The sequence below is a fragment of the Bombus vosnesenskii genome, unplaced genomic scaffold (assembly GCF_011952255.1).
Source record: "Bombus vosnesenskii isolate JDL3184/JDL3185 unplaced genomic scaffold, Bvos_JDL3184-5_v1.1 scf7180000013319, whole genome shotgun sequence".
NCBI classification, from domain to species: domain Eukaryota; kingdom Metazoa; phylum Arthropoda; class Insecta; order Hymenoptera; family Apidae; genus Bombus; species Bombus vosnesenskii.
The window spans coordinates 681,887-700,466 of NW_022882964.1; the positions used below are offsets into that span (position 1 = coordinate 681,887).

Genomic DNA, 18,580 nt, shown 5'->3' on the forward strand with positions numbered 1-18,580 from the left:
TATTTATATATTTGAGTTAATAAAATAATATACGTATGTATTATATTTTCCTCGCGTTTCCTCTCAAACGAGTAACTTTATACAATTCGAAATTCATAGAAAATAAGGCAATATAATAGATACAACGAATCCAAGTGGATCTTAAAGTCACGAAACGCCATAGACAAAGACAGGTTCTCCCAAGAGTAACTCACCTGTTTCACAACCTGCGTGACGTATTATACCGCACCGTGTCACGTGACAAGCTTTACCTTCCAACATTCGTAGGTGGTAGTAGTAATAATACTATAGTGGTTTATGGTAAGTATGGTAGTGGGCAGTGGGCCTAGTGAACGACGCGAGGTAAGGCGCGATTACTGGAAAGACAGCAGGAATATAACGAGTCGAGAGCCAGTCAAACCGCGCCCAACGTGACGCCAGGTGATTATCTCGTAGCAACGAAACTCCTTTCCGCGACATACATACGTTTCGTTATACATATACCTTATAGATCACAGAAAATCCTACGATACCATTGAACGATTGTTTTTTCGAGCGTAACGAAATTCGAACGTACATCGTGTAGCAGTCTATTAAGAAATACATGGTGTGAAGTGTGACTTAAAGTGATATACGAAGATTTAGTGGTGAAAAGATTTTCTCATCGTATTGGTCGGATGCGTGAGAATGAACGGCATCTTTCTGATCGTGGTTGGCGAAGAGTTTGATGAAGGGAGAGTAACGGCAGCGATGGAAACGAGTCGCCACAGTCGAGCTCCGATCTCTCGCGCGTGAAGGAGCACGCCGAGAGAGGAAAGGTTAACGCTCGAATTTAAAATACAGTGCACTTTTCTGAGTTTGCGTACTGGTTCCGGCATTGGAGTGCTCGATTTCGATCGTGATTTACAGATCTCAGCTGAGCACGTCCGTCGAAACTCCGTGATTTCGATGAACTTAATTAAAATATATTTCCATGAAATTAAATCAATTCTGTCAATGAATTTTAAAGATAATTTATAACATCGAAATATACAATGAGTAAGAAGATTCCAAATAACCGAAGAACGTGATCGATTGTAGTGACAATTGGAAATTTATCTTACATAATGTAATATACATAGTAATACCTTGTCGTGGCTCTTTACGAACGCCGAGAATGACATATTGATAGTAATCAACGGCGGCATCGGCGTAATGACTACGGTCAGTGAAAGTATAGTAGAATTTGATTACGCGTTACATGGATCGAATCATCGTGTGACGCATCCTAGTATCGTGATAAATAACGAACATCTATAAAACGGAATCTGTGCCAAACGTAGAAAATTCCTATATTCTTTGGGAATAGCGTATTATTCTATTCGATAAATATATATGTATATCGTAATCTCTTTTTAAAAACCGGGGGATGTCTATTTATCGAAATGTCGCAACAAGTGTCATCAAGGTGTAACGAAGTTTCTAAACGAAACACCGAAGAATATAGAAGTTCAGGAACTGCTGTCGTTCATAAAATTAGCGATAGTGACTATTACAAAGTGAAATTATAAGTAAAGTATCGTTAAAAAAAAAAAAAATTCAAATTATAATTAAAAAGAAAGACTCCTGAAAGTGCATACGCGAAAGAAAATGCGTATTCTGTGTTTGCTACTGACATTTCTGACTGTTTACGGACAGTCGGACGAAGGCTACGATCAATCTTCTATTTATTATACCGAGCCAACTTTCATCAACGCGAGCAATAGCAATGCCAATGGTGGTTTGTCGGAGTTGCACGGTGGTCATATCGTCCGAGGCCAGAGATTATTGGAAAGATCGAAGAGCCCTTATCTGGTGCGCGAAGATTTGTTCGTGGAACGCGAGGGCGAGCTAGTGATAGAACCGGGGGTAGAGATCCGGTTTGGTCCCATGATCGGAATCACGGTTCGTGGTATCATAACTGCAAAGGTAATACTTAAAAAAACGGTACAATACTAAGTTTATCCCTGCTACGTTCATTCGGCCATTTTCGTCCCAGTTATATTTTTTTAGCGTTAAAAGATATTTCCTCGCGTACTTTGGACGAAAAAATTTCCTCTTGGTACGCGTGATTATTCGTTTCGATCTTATTGAAATGCAAATCTTGTTGAGATACGAATAAAATATTTTAGAAAATGTAAGGGAGTATAATAAAAATACTTGGATAGTAGGATAAACATCGACGTTTGCCGATTAACAATCTTCATATAAAAGTTACCGACAGAACGGAATAAATTTCCGCGAGAAAAGGAAAGGAGGGAAGTGTTATAAGGTAACTTAAGCGAATAAATTGCAGAGATTACAAAAAAAAAAAAATGAATTAATTAGAAATAAGAACGCGAACCACCGTTCTAAACGTTCATGTAGATATGAATAAACTAACGTTGAATGAACGTGAGTCATCTAGACATACGATTGTGCACGTGTTACTGGTGTTGTTACGAACATGCCAGAAGTGACGGATGGCAATAATTCAAATTCCCAGAAAATTTTACGACTATACTTCCAGTTAGATTTCGCCATAACAAGCAAGAAAGCCCGTCTTTACGATCCTCTGAGAACTTATTCTTGTAATTGGTACCCTGCTTCTCTCTCTCTCTCTCTCTCAATAATAATGTTTCTTCGTGATTGTAACATTCCCTGACTAAACCAAGATAAACGTAAAGTTACTCGGAATCGATACTATGGAATTGATAAGCGATAAGAAGCTACAGCTACGTTTTTCATACATCAGCCTACATACCGATGATTCAGATTCACAGAAGACGTATACCACGTAAACGCTAGTTATTCATTTTTACGTATCTCTTTTATTAAATAATCGTACGATATCTTTGTCTATCGATTTTTTTAAAAAACGAAACATAGAATTATATCTTTTACTTTCATAAATTAAAGCGATATAAACTTTGCTAAAAAGATTTTTGTCTTTTTCAGACTTTGATCTTCACCGCGAATTGTGTAACACTTGTAGACAAATTGTAAGAATTAATTTACTACTCTTAACGTTTAATGGAAAGTATCGTTAATCCATCGTGAAGTCTTCTATTCGTAAACTACTACAATTGCTATTATTATTATGGAATCAAAAGAGGAATCGACAAAGACGGTTATATAGAAACGAAAAATAGAGAAAATCTGCAGATATAACACACCCGACGTAACGGAAACGAAACAACGCGTAAAAATATAGAGATCCCTGAATGAAGAATTTATTACGTCTGATAGATTGGCAATCGGTAATACGAGACATGTCGATTTTTCTTTTAAGAGTTGCATTATACGCCTTCGTATAAGGAAATCTTATCCCCGAGGAATAGGTTCCCGTGGTAATTCTATACGTATAAGCTTTAAATTTGTCTTTCCGGTACAATTAGAACCCGCTTGACTCTCGAATACCCCTTAAGATCGTTTCGCCTCTTGTTACGCGCTACTTAGCTCCGGTTCGTTCGAACGTTGCTTCTTTTGGCTCCTTTCCGGAAGAGCAACGGTTGTCGGTAGAAGGTTTCACGATTTACAAATAACGAGGAATAATTAACGGTGTAACTGTTCGTCGTTCCGGGGGACAAACGTGAAAGTAAAGTTAAAACGCAAAACCGAACGGATCGTAGAAGAGGAGCACGATATCGATTCACAGTCAGACATATCCAAACTTCTTCTCGATATTCTTTCGTTTATTTCAGATTTAAATTTATTTGAAATTTATTTAAATTTATTTCTTATCGTGTACTTTCAAATTATTGAATATAATATTATATCTAAGAACTTTGAAAGGAAAATTGACCGATGCGAAAGAAAATTAAGAATCTTGTAATTATTTTTTTTTTTTTTAATATACTGGGCATAGTTTAACGTTAGTTCAAGCTAAGTTTAAAGAAACTACGACAGTTTCTCTTAGAATATTAAAAATCTGCTTGATTGCCACCAACTAGAGTGATATTGGAGGGCAAAAAATACGAAAACTGCGGCGAAGCTAGCTTTCGGTGAAAGAAAAAAGCACGGAAAAGGGAATTGAGACGAGGGGATAGAATGTCTCTGTCAAAGGACTCTGAATGACCGGAAATTCCAGAAACACGCGAGCTGAGCTGATTGTTAGTTTATTCGCATCACGTAGCGGCAACGCACAGATCGAGCTCGTTGTGACCACTCGTTGGGAATATGCGTACACAGGCTGTTGCACAGAATGGATATTATTAATATTCCGGTAGTCCGGGAACGAATACTTTCCCGTTGAAAGAGACTCGTTTCCAATCTGATTAGGTATCTTATCTTCTTTTTGAATTTTTTGTCTTTTTCGAGAGATAAGCATCTAGATAGGGCTTCGAGGATGGTTTCGGTAGACACTGAAATTAGTTCTATGAGATAAATATTTAATACCTATACGGATCTACTGCCAGACTGCGAATTTTTATGCGAATTCATACTTTCGAAAAAAAAAAAAAAAAAAGAAAAAGAAAAAATACGATTAAAACAGACAGAAATTTGGGTTTACCTATTGAGCGTTATAAACTACGTTTTGGATATTTTGCGCCCATGATGGCTCGATACAAGAACCGCCAATGATTTGCATTAAAAGATATCTTAAAAAGTTCACGTTCAAACAATTTCTAATAGAGGAGTCCCTGCTGTTTCAAATTTCTTTCCTAATGCGAAAAAGCCGAATTACAGTTTACGCTATTTGCGTCTTATATTGATACATAGAATTTGAAATTGTAGTTTTTTATATAGAGTATACAATTGTTTAGAAACTCGACGCCGGGTTTGATTCATTCTTACAAAAATATTACGTTGTCACTTGTTATTTTTATTAGATGTATCAGATATACTTTTACATATTATACGCATTCTATGGATTGTTGTATCTTTCAATTTCTCTCAACTGGCTGAAATCAAGATTTTATTCCATGTTTCTGTCTTATCTTTCCCAAGGATTCGTCTACTGTCCGCTTTTAGCTGATTTTCCGCATTAGTCCTTTATCTTTTTTCCACATTGTTCCAGGTGTATCTATTTAAGACAGCTAATTTGCTACCTCGTTCATAGACCTCTATCGCCTCTAAAATCTGTTACCTAAACACTCTGACGAGAAACACCGTTGGGATATATGGGGAACCTTCGTACATTAAACTAAATTCTATATTTAATAATAAAAAAATATCATTCCAAATTAAATTCTATATTTTTTCGTGCACGAAGGATTACACCGAAAGTGGAGAAGATTGTCGCCGTTTCTAATTATAGCGTAGACTCGCGTGACGAACATCCGATAGGCATTCAAAGGCTGGTAGGTGGAGTTGTTCACCGGCCATGTAGAAACGAGGCTCTCTAACCGGGGTTAAGAGAAAACGAGTGGAAGTAATCCATTTACACCGGATTTCTGATCGTGGCGGTTCCGCGAGGGCAGCCGGCAAAAGCTGTTGCGAGGAAGAGGTAGCTCTAATAGGTCGATCAAAGAACGAGACACGGAATGGCGAGCACACGATGTGAAAAAAGCACGGACGAGCGAATCAACTCTGTACGCTATGCCGCCTCCACCACGCGACGCGTCTTAGGTCACGGATCAAACAGCGGTTCTTGGCCTGAACTGTTAACCTACGACCTCGCTAATCCTCTTACGTTCCAACTCAGACGAGACCTTCCCTTCACCTTGTGCGCGTGCACCAACCATTCTCGACTACGTATCAACTCGTAACTTCGTGATTAATTGCTCAGAGAATGGACATTTATTTGTAGTCTACGATCCACGACTATAGCGAAGGCTACGAGGCTTCTCTCTATCTATCTCTGACAGAATCTTCACCCATTCGTCATCCCAATACTTGTTGGAACGGAGAATTTGAAAAGTTTCGCCAGTCGATCGTCTAACAAATAAAATTACCAAGAGAAGATTACCATTAAAATTACCGAGATTACCATTAACGTCGAATGTTAAATACCGCGTGGCATAGCGAACGTGGTGTATCACCATGGTGTATCGGCGAATTCTAAGAAATGCATTTATAGAAATTCGAACGAAGAACGATAGCTACTAGGAGGAATCCCTATTACACGAACCGTAAGGGTAGTAGGGACTTAAAGGGGGTAAACGATGTTCCACCGTACTCGACGTCGAATATCGAACGTAGAATATCAATCAAACATCGTACAGCCAAAGTCGTAGCGAATTGAAAATTTAAAGTACTCGATATCGGGCCTTAAATACCGTACCGATACGTTGTACGTGTAAATATCAATTCGATCGATACTTATTCATAGTTCGTGTATGATTTGTGATTAAGGGTGAACCACAAGCTCCAATTTTATTAACCGGAGTAGAAGCGAATAATCAAGTTCATCCTATCGAAGCACCGCCTTCGATACGACTGGTCGATGGACCAACTCCGTACGAAGGTAGATTAGAACTTTTACATCGTGGCGACTGGAGAGCTGTGTGCACGAATTCGCGAAAGTAAGTAAACTCAGTTTGCGTAAACGTAATTCGCGTAGCATTTATATATCTATGCCTTCTTAGCACGTTAATTAAATTGATACGTTAATGCGTAGCTGGACAAGGGCTGATCTGGAAACAGCATGCAGGCAGCTTGGTTTCCAAGGTGGAAGATGGTGGTCGTGGATGGATAGACAATGGCCAGCGAAGCCACGATTGCTTTACGAACAACCAGGTTGCAGAGGCACCGAGTCCTCTTTAACAAGCTGCGAGAGATGGTCCGAAAGGCAGCTCGGTGGCGGTGTTTGTGGTACAGTTTTAACCGAACCTGTAAACGTACACGTAGTTGTAGCGTCCGTGAAAGATCACCAACACCGTACGATTTTCAGATTATCATCCCGATCTTGGAATATCGTGTTTACCGCGCCACGATGGAGCCACGAAAGCGATTAAACATTGGAGAGGCATTCGTTTCGAAGAAGCGTTGTACGATCGACCACTGATCCAAGAAAATACGCTTTACGTGCGGAGATCGAAGTCGATTCTACGGAACGTTGTGATCGAGTAAGCGTTTCATAGTTTAGTCGTACTAATTAAGTAAAATATAGATCGTTTTCATAGCTCGAAATTTGGAAAACAAATTCAGATGAATTTTGGCCTTTGAATTATAGCTAATTATATGGCCTTAAAATTGGACGATGCTAGGAAACAGAGATTGGTGATCGTACCGCGAATTATGAAAATCTGTTGGATCGATCACGATTTCTCTAAAATTAAATATCGGAGACGAGCGTTATGTCTCGACGATCGAAGCTAATGAACGACATTTAGTAACGTTGTTTCTGTTTAAAAGGCATGCAGGAACAGGTCGGGAATATAATGTTACGGCAGCGATCGATGTCGAGGGTGTTCCACCGCAAATGGATTCGATTTCGGTTATTCATGCTGCCTTTACCGGCATTAATGTCACTACGCCGGATGGCCCTGTCATAATCAACAATAGTACCATTCAAAACAACAGAGGTAACGTTATTTCTAATCTCGTCCGATAGAACTATTCCAATTCCACTTGGTCGTTAATTTTTATATTACTAATCAACGATTACATTCGTAGGATATGGAATTTACGTGAATAGTTCGTCGGGAATGGCACGCATCAATGATTGCAGTATATTAGATAACGGAGCCGATGGAGTCAAATACGTTCATTTCGACGAACGACCCGATGACAAATTAGATCGTACAGAGGTGTTCGATTTGTGTACATTTCCAACTACGGCCAGTCAAACGTTTCCTGTTATTATATCCATGGAACAGAGCAAATATGCACCTAACATAAAACGTTGCCCACAAGTAAACGAATTTATAAATTATCGTACAAATAGTCATAGAAGATACGAAGAGAGTGTCATGTCTGGTGTAACGTTAATTTTAGCACATCTTCACAAGACCAGGACACGTGTTGACTATGCACTTTTTGCAAATGAAGACTGACAGAAATAACAGTGCTATGATAGAAGTATACGATGGTATAGGCGAAGCGGAAAAATTGCTAGCTAGAGTGAGAGTAAAAAATGGCACGTTACCTCAGAGTGTGGCTACAACTCGACAGAATTTGTATGTAAAATTCGTCGCCGAACCACGTACGAATACTATCGTTTTCGTGCGACTGTCTTCTGGTTATAGTAAGCTCGCAAATCATTTAAATTTCATCTTAACTTTCTATATTTCCAATCTTTCCACCTCTAATCTCTGTATCTCCGATTCTATTCCAGAAAAGACCTACGATCTAAACGTGACTGGAAGTATCGTAGCCGGTAACAATGGAAGAGGAATCGCGGTAGAGAAACTACGATCAGCCTTGCACGTCCACGAAACCTCTGTATCCAGCAATAAATATCTAGCCGGCGTGCATGTGTTGGGCGGCGCTGCGGATGTGAATATTACGAGCAGTCGCATATCTTTTAATACGGGAGACGGCGTGAACATTACCCTTACCGGAGGAAATCGCAATGTGTCTCGGACAAGTATTTCCTCCAATCAGGGCTACGGTTTTGCAGCGTGGTTTAACGACAGTTCCACTACCGAATACGTCTATTTTAATCAGACTACCGTAGTCGAATATTCGCAGATATTTCGCAACAAAGATATTGGCATCCTAGTGAGTATATTCTAAGAAAAATGAATTAGCAGAAGTAGATTTTTATCGAAGCTCCTCTTATAATTCGAAGAATAGCAATTCCATTAATGTGGATGGCTGCATGAACCTACGAAAAAGACAAAGTCGATTAAAAAAAGAAATCACAGTTAACGTTCGTATTATTTATAGGTTGGTAATGCAACCGGCAATTCGTACGTGAACGTGACGGGTAATTGGTTCAACAGTAGTTCTGAGACTGCGGTGCAAATAGGATCTAGTTGGAGACACGACGAAGGATTATTGAAACTTCAAATTGGCCACAATTCTTTCGTACAGAATACAAAATTTGGGATCAAATTGAGTCCTGCTCTCAATTTAAAAGCAACGATAGAATACAATTATTTCAGAGAGCAGTCTAGTGGTTGTATACTAATCAAGAATCCTCTCTATGAGGAATTTAACATCTTGTCCGCGGACATCGTTGTCAGACACAACGAATTTTACAATAATCGCGGTGCCTTTGTAGTCAGCATCGGTCTTTCACCCTACAGCGATGTACAGAGATTATTGTTCACTAGAAATTTTTTGCGTGACAATCGTGTCCGAGAGCTGTTCGACAGTAGGAATACTGTGAGATCCAGATTAATTCCGCGTTCCAGAGTCGCGGCTGTAGTCGTTGTTTCATCGAGCAACGTCGAGGTTTTCCGTAATATTTTACATAATCCCGAATCACGATACGAAATTGGCTCTCATTTAGAAGATCAGAGTAAGATTATAAATTGTACTTATAATTGGCTTGGATTTGCCGAAGAGAATAAGATATTCGAAAGATTATTCCATAGGTTTGTACTGTTTAATTTTACATTTGTTTTATAAACTTTACGATGGTCCAATTTTATAAACTTTTTAACGTACCGTTTTCATTTTAGAAAAGACAGATACAATCTCGCCAAGATCGAATACTTGCCGTACTTGTTACATAGCAGCAATCCAGGGGCCAACACAATCATCTCAAATCCAACATTCGTTCCACGATTCGTTACACCCGGTACAAACTTGGTCGGTGGTGAAGTGGATGGTCGCGAATTTTTAAACTCTGGGGAATACATCGTTGAGAGGGATATCAACGTGCGACCAGGTGGAAAATTGATTCTGCACCCTGGGGTCACTTTGCGTTTCCCACCAGCTGTGGGAATGATGGTTGCTGGAACGTTAGACGCTCGTGGGATAAGGCCAAGCGATATCCTGTTCACTTTGAAAGAAGAACTTCTTATGGATTCGGACAACGAGACTCTTACGAGCCAAGCATTTAGCGGACTAAATGAAGCGGAGTCCGTGCCCGTGAGGCTTCTTGGAGGAAAGACGAATCTTGAAGGAAGATTGCAGGTAAAATTATTTACCATTGCTGACTAAACACTGAACCAAATGGAATTATAATCATTAGGAAATTGACGTAAAATTATAAAATCAAGAAAAAAGAAAAGAATTGTACAATTTTGAATTGCACTATGGAATTCTTACGTATGCTTAACAGGTAAAAGTAGGAGAAAAATGGGGAACAGTATGCAATTACGGTTGGACAATCCGAGACGCGGCACTAGTATGTCACCAATTAGGTCTCACTTTAGATCCAGACAATTGGCTGCTGGAACGTTCACAAATCCCAAACGCTGGTATCAACGAAGACATTATTTTAAGTAACGTTAGATGTACCGTGGACGATAACGATATATCGAAGTGTAAAGCAGAAACAGAGCAGAATTTTGAGAATTCTTGCACTCACGAGAACGACGTGGGTGTTAGATGTTCAGAAGCTGCGTGGGCGGGTCTTCGACTGGGACCGTTAGCCCTGAGAAGCGATCTTCAATTTGTAACGATAGAAAAAGCAGGTCTGCTCGACTACACGACAAATTCCTTCAAGCCAGGTACGTCTTATAATAACCATTTAAACATTTTTTTTTAATTTTTCCAAAATACGATCATAAAAGATGATTAAATTTGCACAGCTCTTCAAATCGATTTCGCAAGACATTCGTTGGACAGTGTTAGAATAATTGACAATCTGCAAGACGGTCTAGGAATTTTATATTCGGATATATACTCGGTGGATGCTGTAAACACTGTGAAGAACAGCGATTTCTCGCAAAACGGGGGCAGTGGGATCAGTTTCAAACAATTGGGAATGGAAATCGTCAATTCTCGGATTGAGAACAATAAAGTCGCGGGGATAAGGCACAATCCTGCCCTTTCTGCAGTTCAACAAAGAGAATTCGCTGGGTGGTTCCTACGTATGCCGGATTTAATTGATTCGTCGTATAATCCAGTAGTCATACCGTATAACATGAGAGACATTGAATTGTCTAACGAGGAAACTAAATATATGATAACTGTCAAAGTTACCGGTGATCCTATTCGACAACGTATTGCCATTAAAGTAAGCGTATCGAAAGAATTGACGTTCCTTTCTGTTTTTACAAAGAAATAATTAAAAAATACTTCTCTGATTCTACAGTGCACTCCAGGATACGTTATCGGTATTCAACTTTTAAATCCCATCGAAAATCGTAGTACGGAACAGATCGTTCTACATGATTCGCAATATGTCGATCCTAGTCGGGAAAGTTGGAACTTGAAACGCGATTTGGCAATATTTCCTGCAACATCGACCTCTTACGCTGTGATTTTAGAATACGATAGCGGCACCAACGCACTTGGAGGGGCTGTTGTAGTTCTCACAGCTCTTCAAGCTCCGATACAGGTATGGGGATTAGAATATTCAAACGTTTACAGTATCGAGGATATATAAAATATCATTTACAGGATGTACGAAACAAAATCGTAAGAGGCCCCATCCCAAAGTTGCTAGTAACCAAGTCCAAAATCAAGAACAACAAGAAAGGTATACTCGCGTCATTTTACAATCGGTATCTGGATGAAATTGGCGATCATTTTCTTCGAAAGGCAAACGAAACTATACAATTGGTCGCTTGTGAGATTTCTCACAACCAGGAGCAAGCTATTTACGTACATTCACCTTACTGGAACATTTACCAGACGAATATGTCTGAAATTGCGATTCACATTAACGACAGCTTGATCACAGACAATGGCAAAGGAATATACCAATTCAGTCGCGATGCAAGACATTCGAATAATCTTTTCCATTGGATAATGCAAGATAGTACGATCGAAAGAAACAGAAGGGGTGGCTTTGAAGTGATTTTGCCTGATGTGTGGCAGTATAACGAGAATTTCACGCACACTTTATATTTTGATAACAATACCTGGCGAAACAACGAGCAGTTTGGCTTTGTAGTCGACGGCCACTATGCCACCTTGAATATGTCCAATAATAGATTCGAGGGAAATCAATGTAAAACTGGTTTGATTTCCATTCAAGGAATGGAGAAAAAGATGCAGATTAACAACAATTATATCGAGAGCAATACTGGAGGCTATATGGTAGAATTCAAGGCGGACAGCCAATCAGAAATTTTGGGAAACGTCGATGCGCGTTTTTATAACAACGAAGTCAAACGAAACACCTATGATCCAGCTGGTATGGGACCACGTCGTACAGACGATAGTCCTAGTTACGTTGTTGGGTTTCATGGTATACAGAAAGTGCAAATAAACAGAAATTTATTTGGCGATAATTCTTTGGACTATGAATTATTGGCTGGCATTAGAACAGCTAAAATTAACAATGAAGTCGATGTGTCGGAGAATTGGTGGGGAACTGATAACGATACTAAAATCAGGTATTAATTTATCCATATAACAAACGTTAATCTATGATTAATTTAATCGTCTCATTATATCTCATGCAAATATTCGTTATTCACAGACAAAGTATTTTCGATTTTGATGACTGGAATGATCACGCAGTTGCCAACTACCGACCTTTCTTGACCAGCGATTCTTTTGATTCTTCGGTGTCTGCATCCTGGCAGATCGGAAAGGAAATAGATCTAGATAATTTAGGTGGACGCATAGTAGAAAATCTATCCATTCATTCCAGAGACAAGCCTTACGTTGTAAAATCTGATATCACGATCATGCCAGAAGCCACATTGCACGTTTATCCGGATGTTGTTATGGAATTTGCACCCAACGTTGGGATTCTTGTTCTTGGTACATTGAAAGCTGTAGGTGCACCTGGTCATGAGATAATAATGAAACCGATGGAACGCGAAGACGTTAGTGACTCTACGAACGCAAAGTTAAGGAAAAGTGGAAATATAATTTCCGTGTCGGATGAAACTATCCGTCTTTGTAAAGATGGACGATGTTCGTCCCTGTACAACGAAGGTAAAACTTTTTTAAACATATATAGCGATACAATAAATATATATTCATTTTTTTTTATCCAAGCTGGGATATTCATTTTATTATATTCATACAGGATTCTTGGAATTCTTCAATAGAACAACCTTACAGTGGATACCCTTGTGCGACACTAGATTTACTGAAAGAAACGCACAAGTAGCCTGTCGACAGTTGGGCCACGACTCGCTTAATGTCTATGTATCCTATGATCGTAGATACGAACTTCATCCTGGTTCTTTAATACGCGTTTGGTCTTGGCCTGAACCATTGCAGGTAAATAAAAGTACACCGTTTAAAGCGATTTGATGATCGTTGTCTGTTTTGAGTGTTGTATTCGTTAATCTCGTATTTCTCTTAACATACACACATACTGGATATTTTAATGTATAATATTTCAGTGTACCGGGAAAGAAGTGAAATTGGAAGATTGTCAAATTAGACTGAACGGCCAATTATACGGGCACCGGCACGAATGCCCATGGGACAGTCAGTTCGTCTTCATAAATTGTGGGAAACGTAATCTGGACGATTCGCATGACTATTGGGGCGGAATACGGATTGCCAACAGCGAATTCGAGCGTCACTTGTACGAACATCGTATTCACGATGTCGTGACTCACGAAACAGTAAGACGCGTCGAGTCGGTGTTAAGATACATTAAGATCGTCGGTGCTGGTATTTTGCATTTTGAGAAATCAGCTGCCCTGCAAACGATTATGAAATCTCCGACGATAACGCACGTTAACATAACTCATAGCGCTTATCACGGCATTAACGTGATATCGCCGACCCATACAGTTCGTATCGGATAATGTTGCTCTTTTATTATTGACTAGGTCTTTTTATTATTTTATCGATACATTTGTCAATCTTGTAGGTCGAATTATTATTCAACGTTATCGACAACGTGCTTGGAAATGGTGTGAATTTACTGTCAATAACGGGCGAAGGTCGCGAAGCGGATGAAAGTTCGTTCACTCCAATTAAAGATCTTAGTATTCCTTATCATTTGTTCAGCATGATCGATATTTGCGATACTACTAAAGAAATTACACTGGAGGAACGAGTTATAGTTTATTACAAATACGACAATCATCCTGTGAATTGCGTTAAGATCTTTCGCAGTGCTTACAGGGCAAAACCTTTTGGATTTAGGTATCCACTTTTCCCAATAGAATATCTATCCTTCTTTAATTGTATCAAATTTAATTTACATCGTTTTAGGCTTTTGCAATTTAATTTGTTTAATTCCACTGGAAAACCGGGCCGAACTGATAGCATTACTTTATACGATGGAGACATTTATAATATCACTGCCAAAAGGATAGGCCACTTGGAAGCTAATAGTCTCGATGAAAAGAAATTATTCAGAACTCAGGGGCCAAGCCTTAGTATAAGATTATTCGCCAATGGTGCAAGCAACGTACATGGATTTATTGCAGAAGTAGTCACTCTACCAATCTCTGCTATTGGATTCAGTAAGGAAAATTATTACGTAACTCGAATATGGTATATCGATGTCATACTCTTCTTTCTATATATATATATACATATTTTTTTTCACTGTTCAGATCGTGATGTGCAACATAACATTTCCTATTCTGTGATAACTAACTGCCGCGAAGGAGCGATTAAATACGCTAGTGCTGGCGAAGTGAATGCTATAATGACCCTTGAACGTAATCAATTCACGAATAATTGCGAGAAACTGTATGGTAATTTTTCAACCTGCAAGTCAGCTGTATGGTTGGATGTCCAAAATACTCAATCTTTGTACTTCAGAGTAAGCATTCCAATATTTGTTAAAGTATCTTTTGATTACTTAAAATGTGCGTGTCTTTTTAAACATATTATGTTCGATATCATAGAATAACGTTGTTCGACAAAACCAAGGCGGTCTTTCGATTCGAGCCGATTCCAGGGGCTCTGCCACTTCATTGGAAGGATGGATTCATAATAATCTTTTTGCAGAAAATTTCAACAAACCTGCTCTGTATGTAAGAAGGAACATCTCCAGTGACGCTAGCGAACAGAAAGGTTAATCGAATATTTTTCAGATACGTGGAAGGTCGACAAAGCAGTCCCTATCAAGAAGTTATTATATTCAGAAACTATTTTACAAAGAACAATGCTCTCTATGATAATAACATTGTCCTGAAACAAGTAGTCAGCAATATGACTCTGAATTATTTGCATGCCAATCTTGGTGCGCATCTCTTGGAAATCTCTGGATTCGAGGGAGTTCGTTTACCTATCTATCAAAGCACATCTCACAATGGTTTCTATAAGTACGCGGCTCTTCTTCAACATCCGATATTTCAAACAACAAAAAATTTCATTCGTAAATTCTATGAAAAATTATTTCAGAAATTACGCAGTGGACCGTGATGGCCGTAGCACGATAGTTGCAGGAACCCCTGGCCAACAATACGTGGATAACGTTTTCTTTAATCCAGACAACGATTACGAAATGCTTACGATGAATAGATCACAGTATGCGTAATACTAAATATCGTTTTATAACTAGATGCATAGAATGTTAATCATATAATTTTTAATTATACAGACAGTTAGAAATGTGGAGGTCCCACATAGATGCACGACACAATTGGTGGGGATATAACGAAACCCTAGCTGTTGCTGGTAGAATCAGAGACAGGGGAGATTCTCCGGAGCTGTTACAAGTTGACTATCAACCTTTCCATATGAGCAATCAGTCAGTCTTAAATGGCAAATGTCCACCAGCATGGGATTTAGTGGGCGATACATGCTACATATACATTGGTGCTCCCATGGATTTTTTTAGCGCTCGAGAATTCTGTAGAGTGAGTCATCGATCGCTGGAACTCTTAGCATGTCTAATTACCTGATTTATAGGCTCGTTTAATGAAATTTGTTCCAATGCCGTTAGTCTGTGAACGCGTCCATGCCGTTCATTATGGGCAATTATCTGGAAGTTTGGCAATTTCTGCGAAAACAACAAGTTGGATACGATTATTCCGATCGTGCCTGGGTACAACAATTAGATCGTGTGGATAAGTGCACCACTTTCATATATCAGACTATCGAAATTGACTACTGTGCTCAGCCAAGTCCTTTCATTTGTGAAATTGGTAAATTTTACTATACATATAATTCTAGGAAAAAGGATATATATATCTTTTTTTTTTTTAATTCCAGATCCTAAAGTAAATATCGATCCGCTATCTTGGAGAAAAGACATAGTTGCAGTGGCTGTGTTAGGAGCAGCTGGCGTAGCCCTAGCGTTATTAACGGCTGCTATCGCACTGTGGATATCCAAGTCAAAAAGGAGGAACCTCGAAAGGCTAGAGAGACGGAATTCAATCAGACAATCTTTGCATTCTTTGCGATCAGTCGGCTCCACCTCTGGTTTCACTGAACTGGCATACAGACGCAAACCTATCGCGGTAAATATTCTTCTGTTTCAAGCAATTCTTCCACCTCTCTGTCGTAGCGCACAATTATCATTACGCAAATATTCATTTCAGACAAAACACTCTACAGATACTTTGAACTCGAAATCGCTAGATTATAGAAGAATGTTAAATGGTGGTAGTATAGATTCAATGGACAAATCTCAATTAAACTCATCCATGGAAGACAATCAAAGCTACGATGTGTACGAAGCGCATAATCCAAGATATTCCCCCAGCACTAGCGATTTCAAAGGAGCTGTTCAAAAGTACGGCGCTCCGCAAAGCGGGGACAATCCGGTCTTTGATTTGACATATCGCAACGAAGGTTTTAGAAATCATTCCACGTTCGCTTCAAGAACCACCAACGACTGGCCCGTTGAATCCATCACAGAAACCACCGCTGATGAAACTCCAGTCGTCGATGCTACCAATGAGAGTTCTTACCTTCATAATACCTCTACCCTTCCACTAAATTCGAGTCTTGCCTTGACCGACTCTATCAGCGAATTGAAACGCGATATCGACGGATCAGCGTCATACAGTACAATGGATTACGATTCAAAACGCAGTTACGATAACGCAACGTTCACACCGAGTCAGATATCGGAGCCTGTACCAGAGTATGCTCCAAACTTTAATCCTCCGATACCGCCTCATCCTTATCATTATCACGAAGAGAGGCCTCGAAGCGAAGCATTGTTAGAAACTAATTTGGATACAGGAGAAGAAAAGCCTTTACGTTCGAAAAGCGAAGCCTTGCTGGAGACTAATTTGGATGTGTTTTTGGCAAACGAGCCGACGGAATTGACGCAACTGTCAGCTGGGGCGCGAAGCAAAAGTCAGCCCTTGGAAACGGCAATGTAAATTGTTAATGGGAAGTGAAATTGCTTCGTTCATTGAATTATGTAGGTATTGTAAATGTTAAAAAGGAATACTGCCAGGAATGTATCCGCTGGCAGAGTATAATTTTTATCACGTGAAACACGAAGAAAGGACTTCTAGGTGGAAATTGATTATTATTACTCAGCCCACCGAATTTAATACTTAAGCTATTTGAACTCAAGAAGAAAGACACGACAGAACGCTGTCATTTTTTCGAAGAAAAATATTTTACGTCTGCTATCTTCTTGTAGCTGAGATCTCAGTATTCGGGTGGCTCTTAATTTAATAGATGTTAACGGATGAATAAGAAGGAGCTTGTTTTACATTTTATACAAGATGCACTTGCGCACAATCCCAAGTTGTACCTAATTACGTAGTACGTAATGCATAGTATATTCACTAATGTAATGACTAAAATGAAACTTTTTATTATACATCGTGTACAAAGAGCGAATGATACAACGATATGAGCGATAGTTCGCTATTGGGATAATTTAAAGAGTCATCTACAGGCACGCGAAGCGCACATGTAAAATAGTTTCTATAATACTTCTCTTTGGAATTACACTAAGATTGGGAAACGCGACGTAAAAGTGAAAAATATGAAAACACGTCACAAATGCATGGTATTACACTGCCAAACACGTTGAAGAGAGTATACTTTATTATATTAGCACGATGAGAGGAACTCACGTGCCGACGTTGTGATAGATAACTCGTCCGAGTATAAATTGCGTTTTAGTCTCGTTAATGTACTGATGGTTCTTATCGCATAAGCGAGTTATACATTAAGGAATACTACATCTATACATATATACGTTTTTAATCAACACGAGAATCATTTAATAGATATAGTTTTCCTTATAGTGTAGGTGATCTCACCAAACGCCTTCGTAAGAATTTTATCGAGCAACAGATTATCCGTCCGTACGCGTAAGATCATTATAGCCGTGCCTTATTTGGCGTATATATATAATATATAAATACAACAGACATCGCACAAAAGATGTCTTTCACTGAATCGACTTAAGACACTCCGTTATTCGTATTTTTTTATATCGTTAATTGTAAGAGAATCATAGAGATTTTACGTATAAGTTTTATCGGTGAATAGTAGCTCAACAAACAAAGGTGTACTATGTAACTTTATTCTTCCAAAGAAGAAAGATTAAGACATTATTTAAGGAAGCAAGAATACGCGTCGATTTACGTGCAAAATATTTTTGACGCACTTTTTCAGGAAGTAATAGTACGTTCGTTTAAATTATAAAATATTTGTAATTTAATAATTTGTATATTGAAGATTGGTCACGACAGTACTAATAAACAAGATGCATTCGATTAAATGGTTTTATTATCACATTATAAGA

At 38.9% G+C, this 18,580-nt stretch overlaps 1 protein-coding gene across 1 annotated transcript; it reads left to right on the forward strand.

Annotated features, from left to right (window-relative positions):
• The first annotated feature begins 214 nt into the window (after positions 1 to 214).
• On the forward strand, positions 215 to 18,556 carry LOC117235781 (protein bark beetle). Its single transcript, XM_033498115.1, has 27 exons — positions 215 to 1,926; positions 6,274 to 6,443; positions 6,539 to 6,732; positions 6,812 to 6,986; positions 7,276 to 7,445; positions 7,537 to 7,775; positions 7,858 to 8,107; positions 8,198 to 8,583; positions 8,752 to 9,404; positions 9,492 to 9,948; positions 10,097 to 10,487; positions 10,569 to 10,996; positions 11,075 to 11,320; positions 11,383 to 12,323; positions 12,410 to 12,873; positions 12,968 to 13,164; positions 13,290 to 13,688; positions 13,769 to 14,046; positions 14,116 to 14,369; positions 14,463 to 14,674; positions 14,760 to 14,884; positions 14,949 to 15,179; positions 15,259 to 15,384; positions 15,458 to 15,716; positions 15,803 to 16,004; positions 16,072 to 16,319; positions 16,401 to 18,556. The coding sequence occupies exons 1-27, from the start codon at positions 1,609 to 1,611 to the stop codon at positions 17,190 to 17,192; spliced, it is 8,805 nt and encodes a 2,934-aa protein (XP_033354006.1). The 5' UTR covers positions 215 to 1,608; the 3' UTR covers positions 17,193 to 18,556.
• Positions 18,557 to 18,580: the final 24 nt, after the last annotated feature.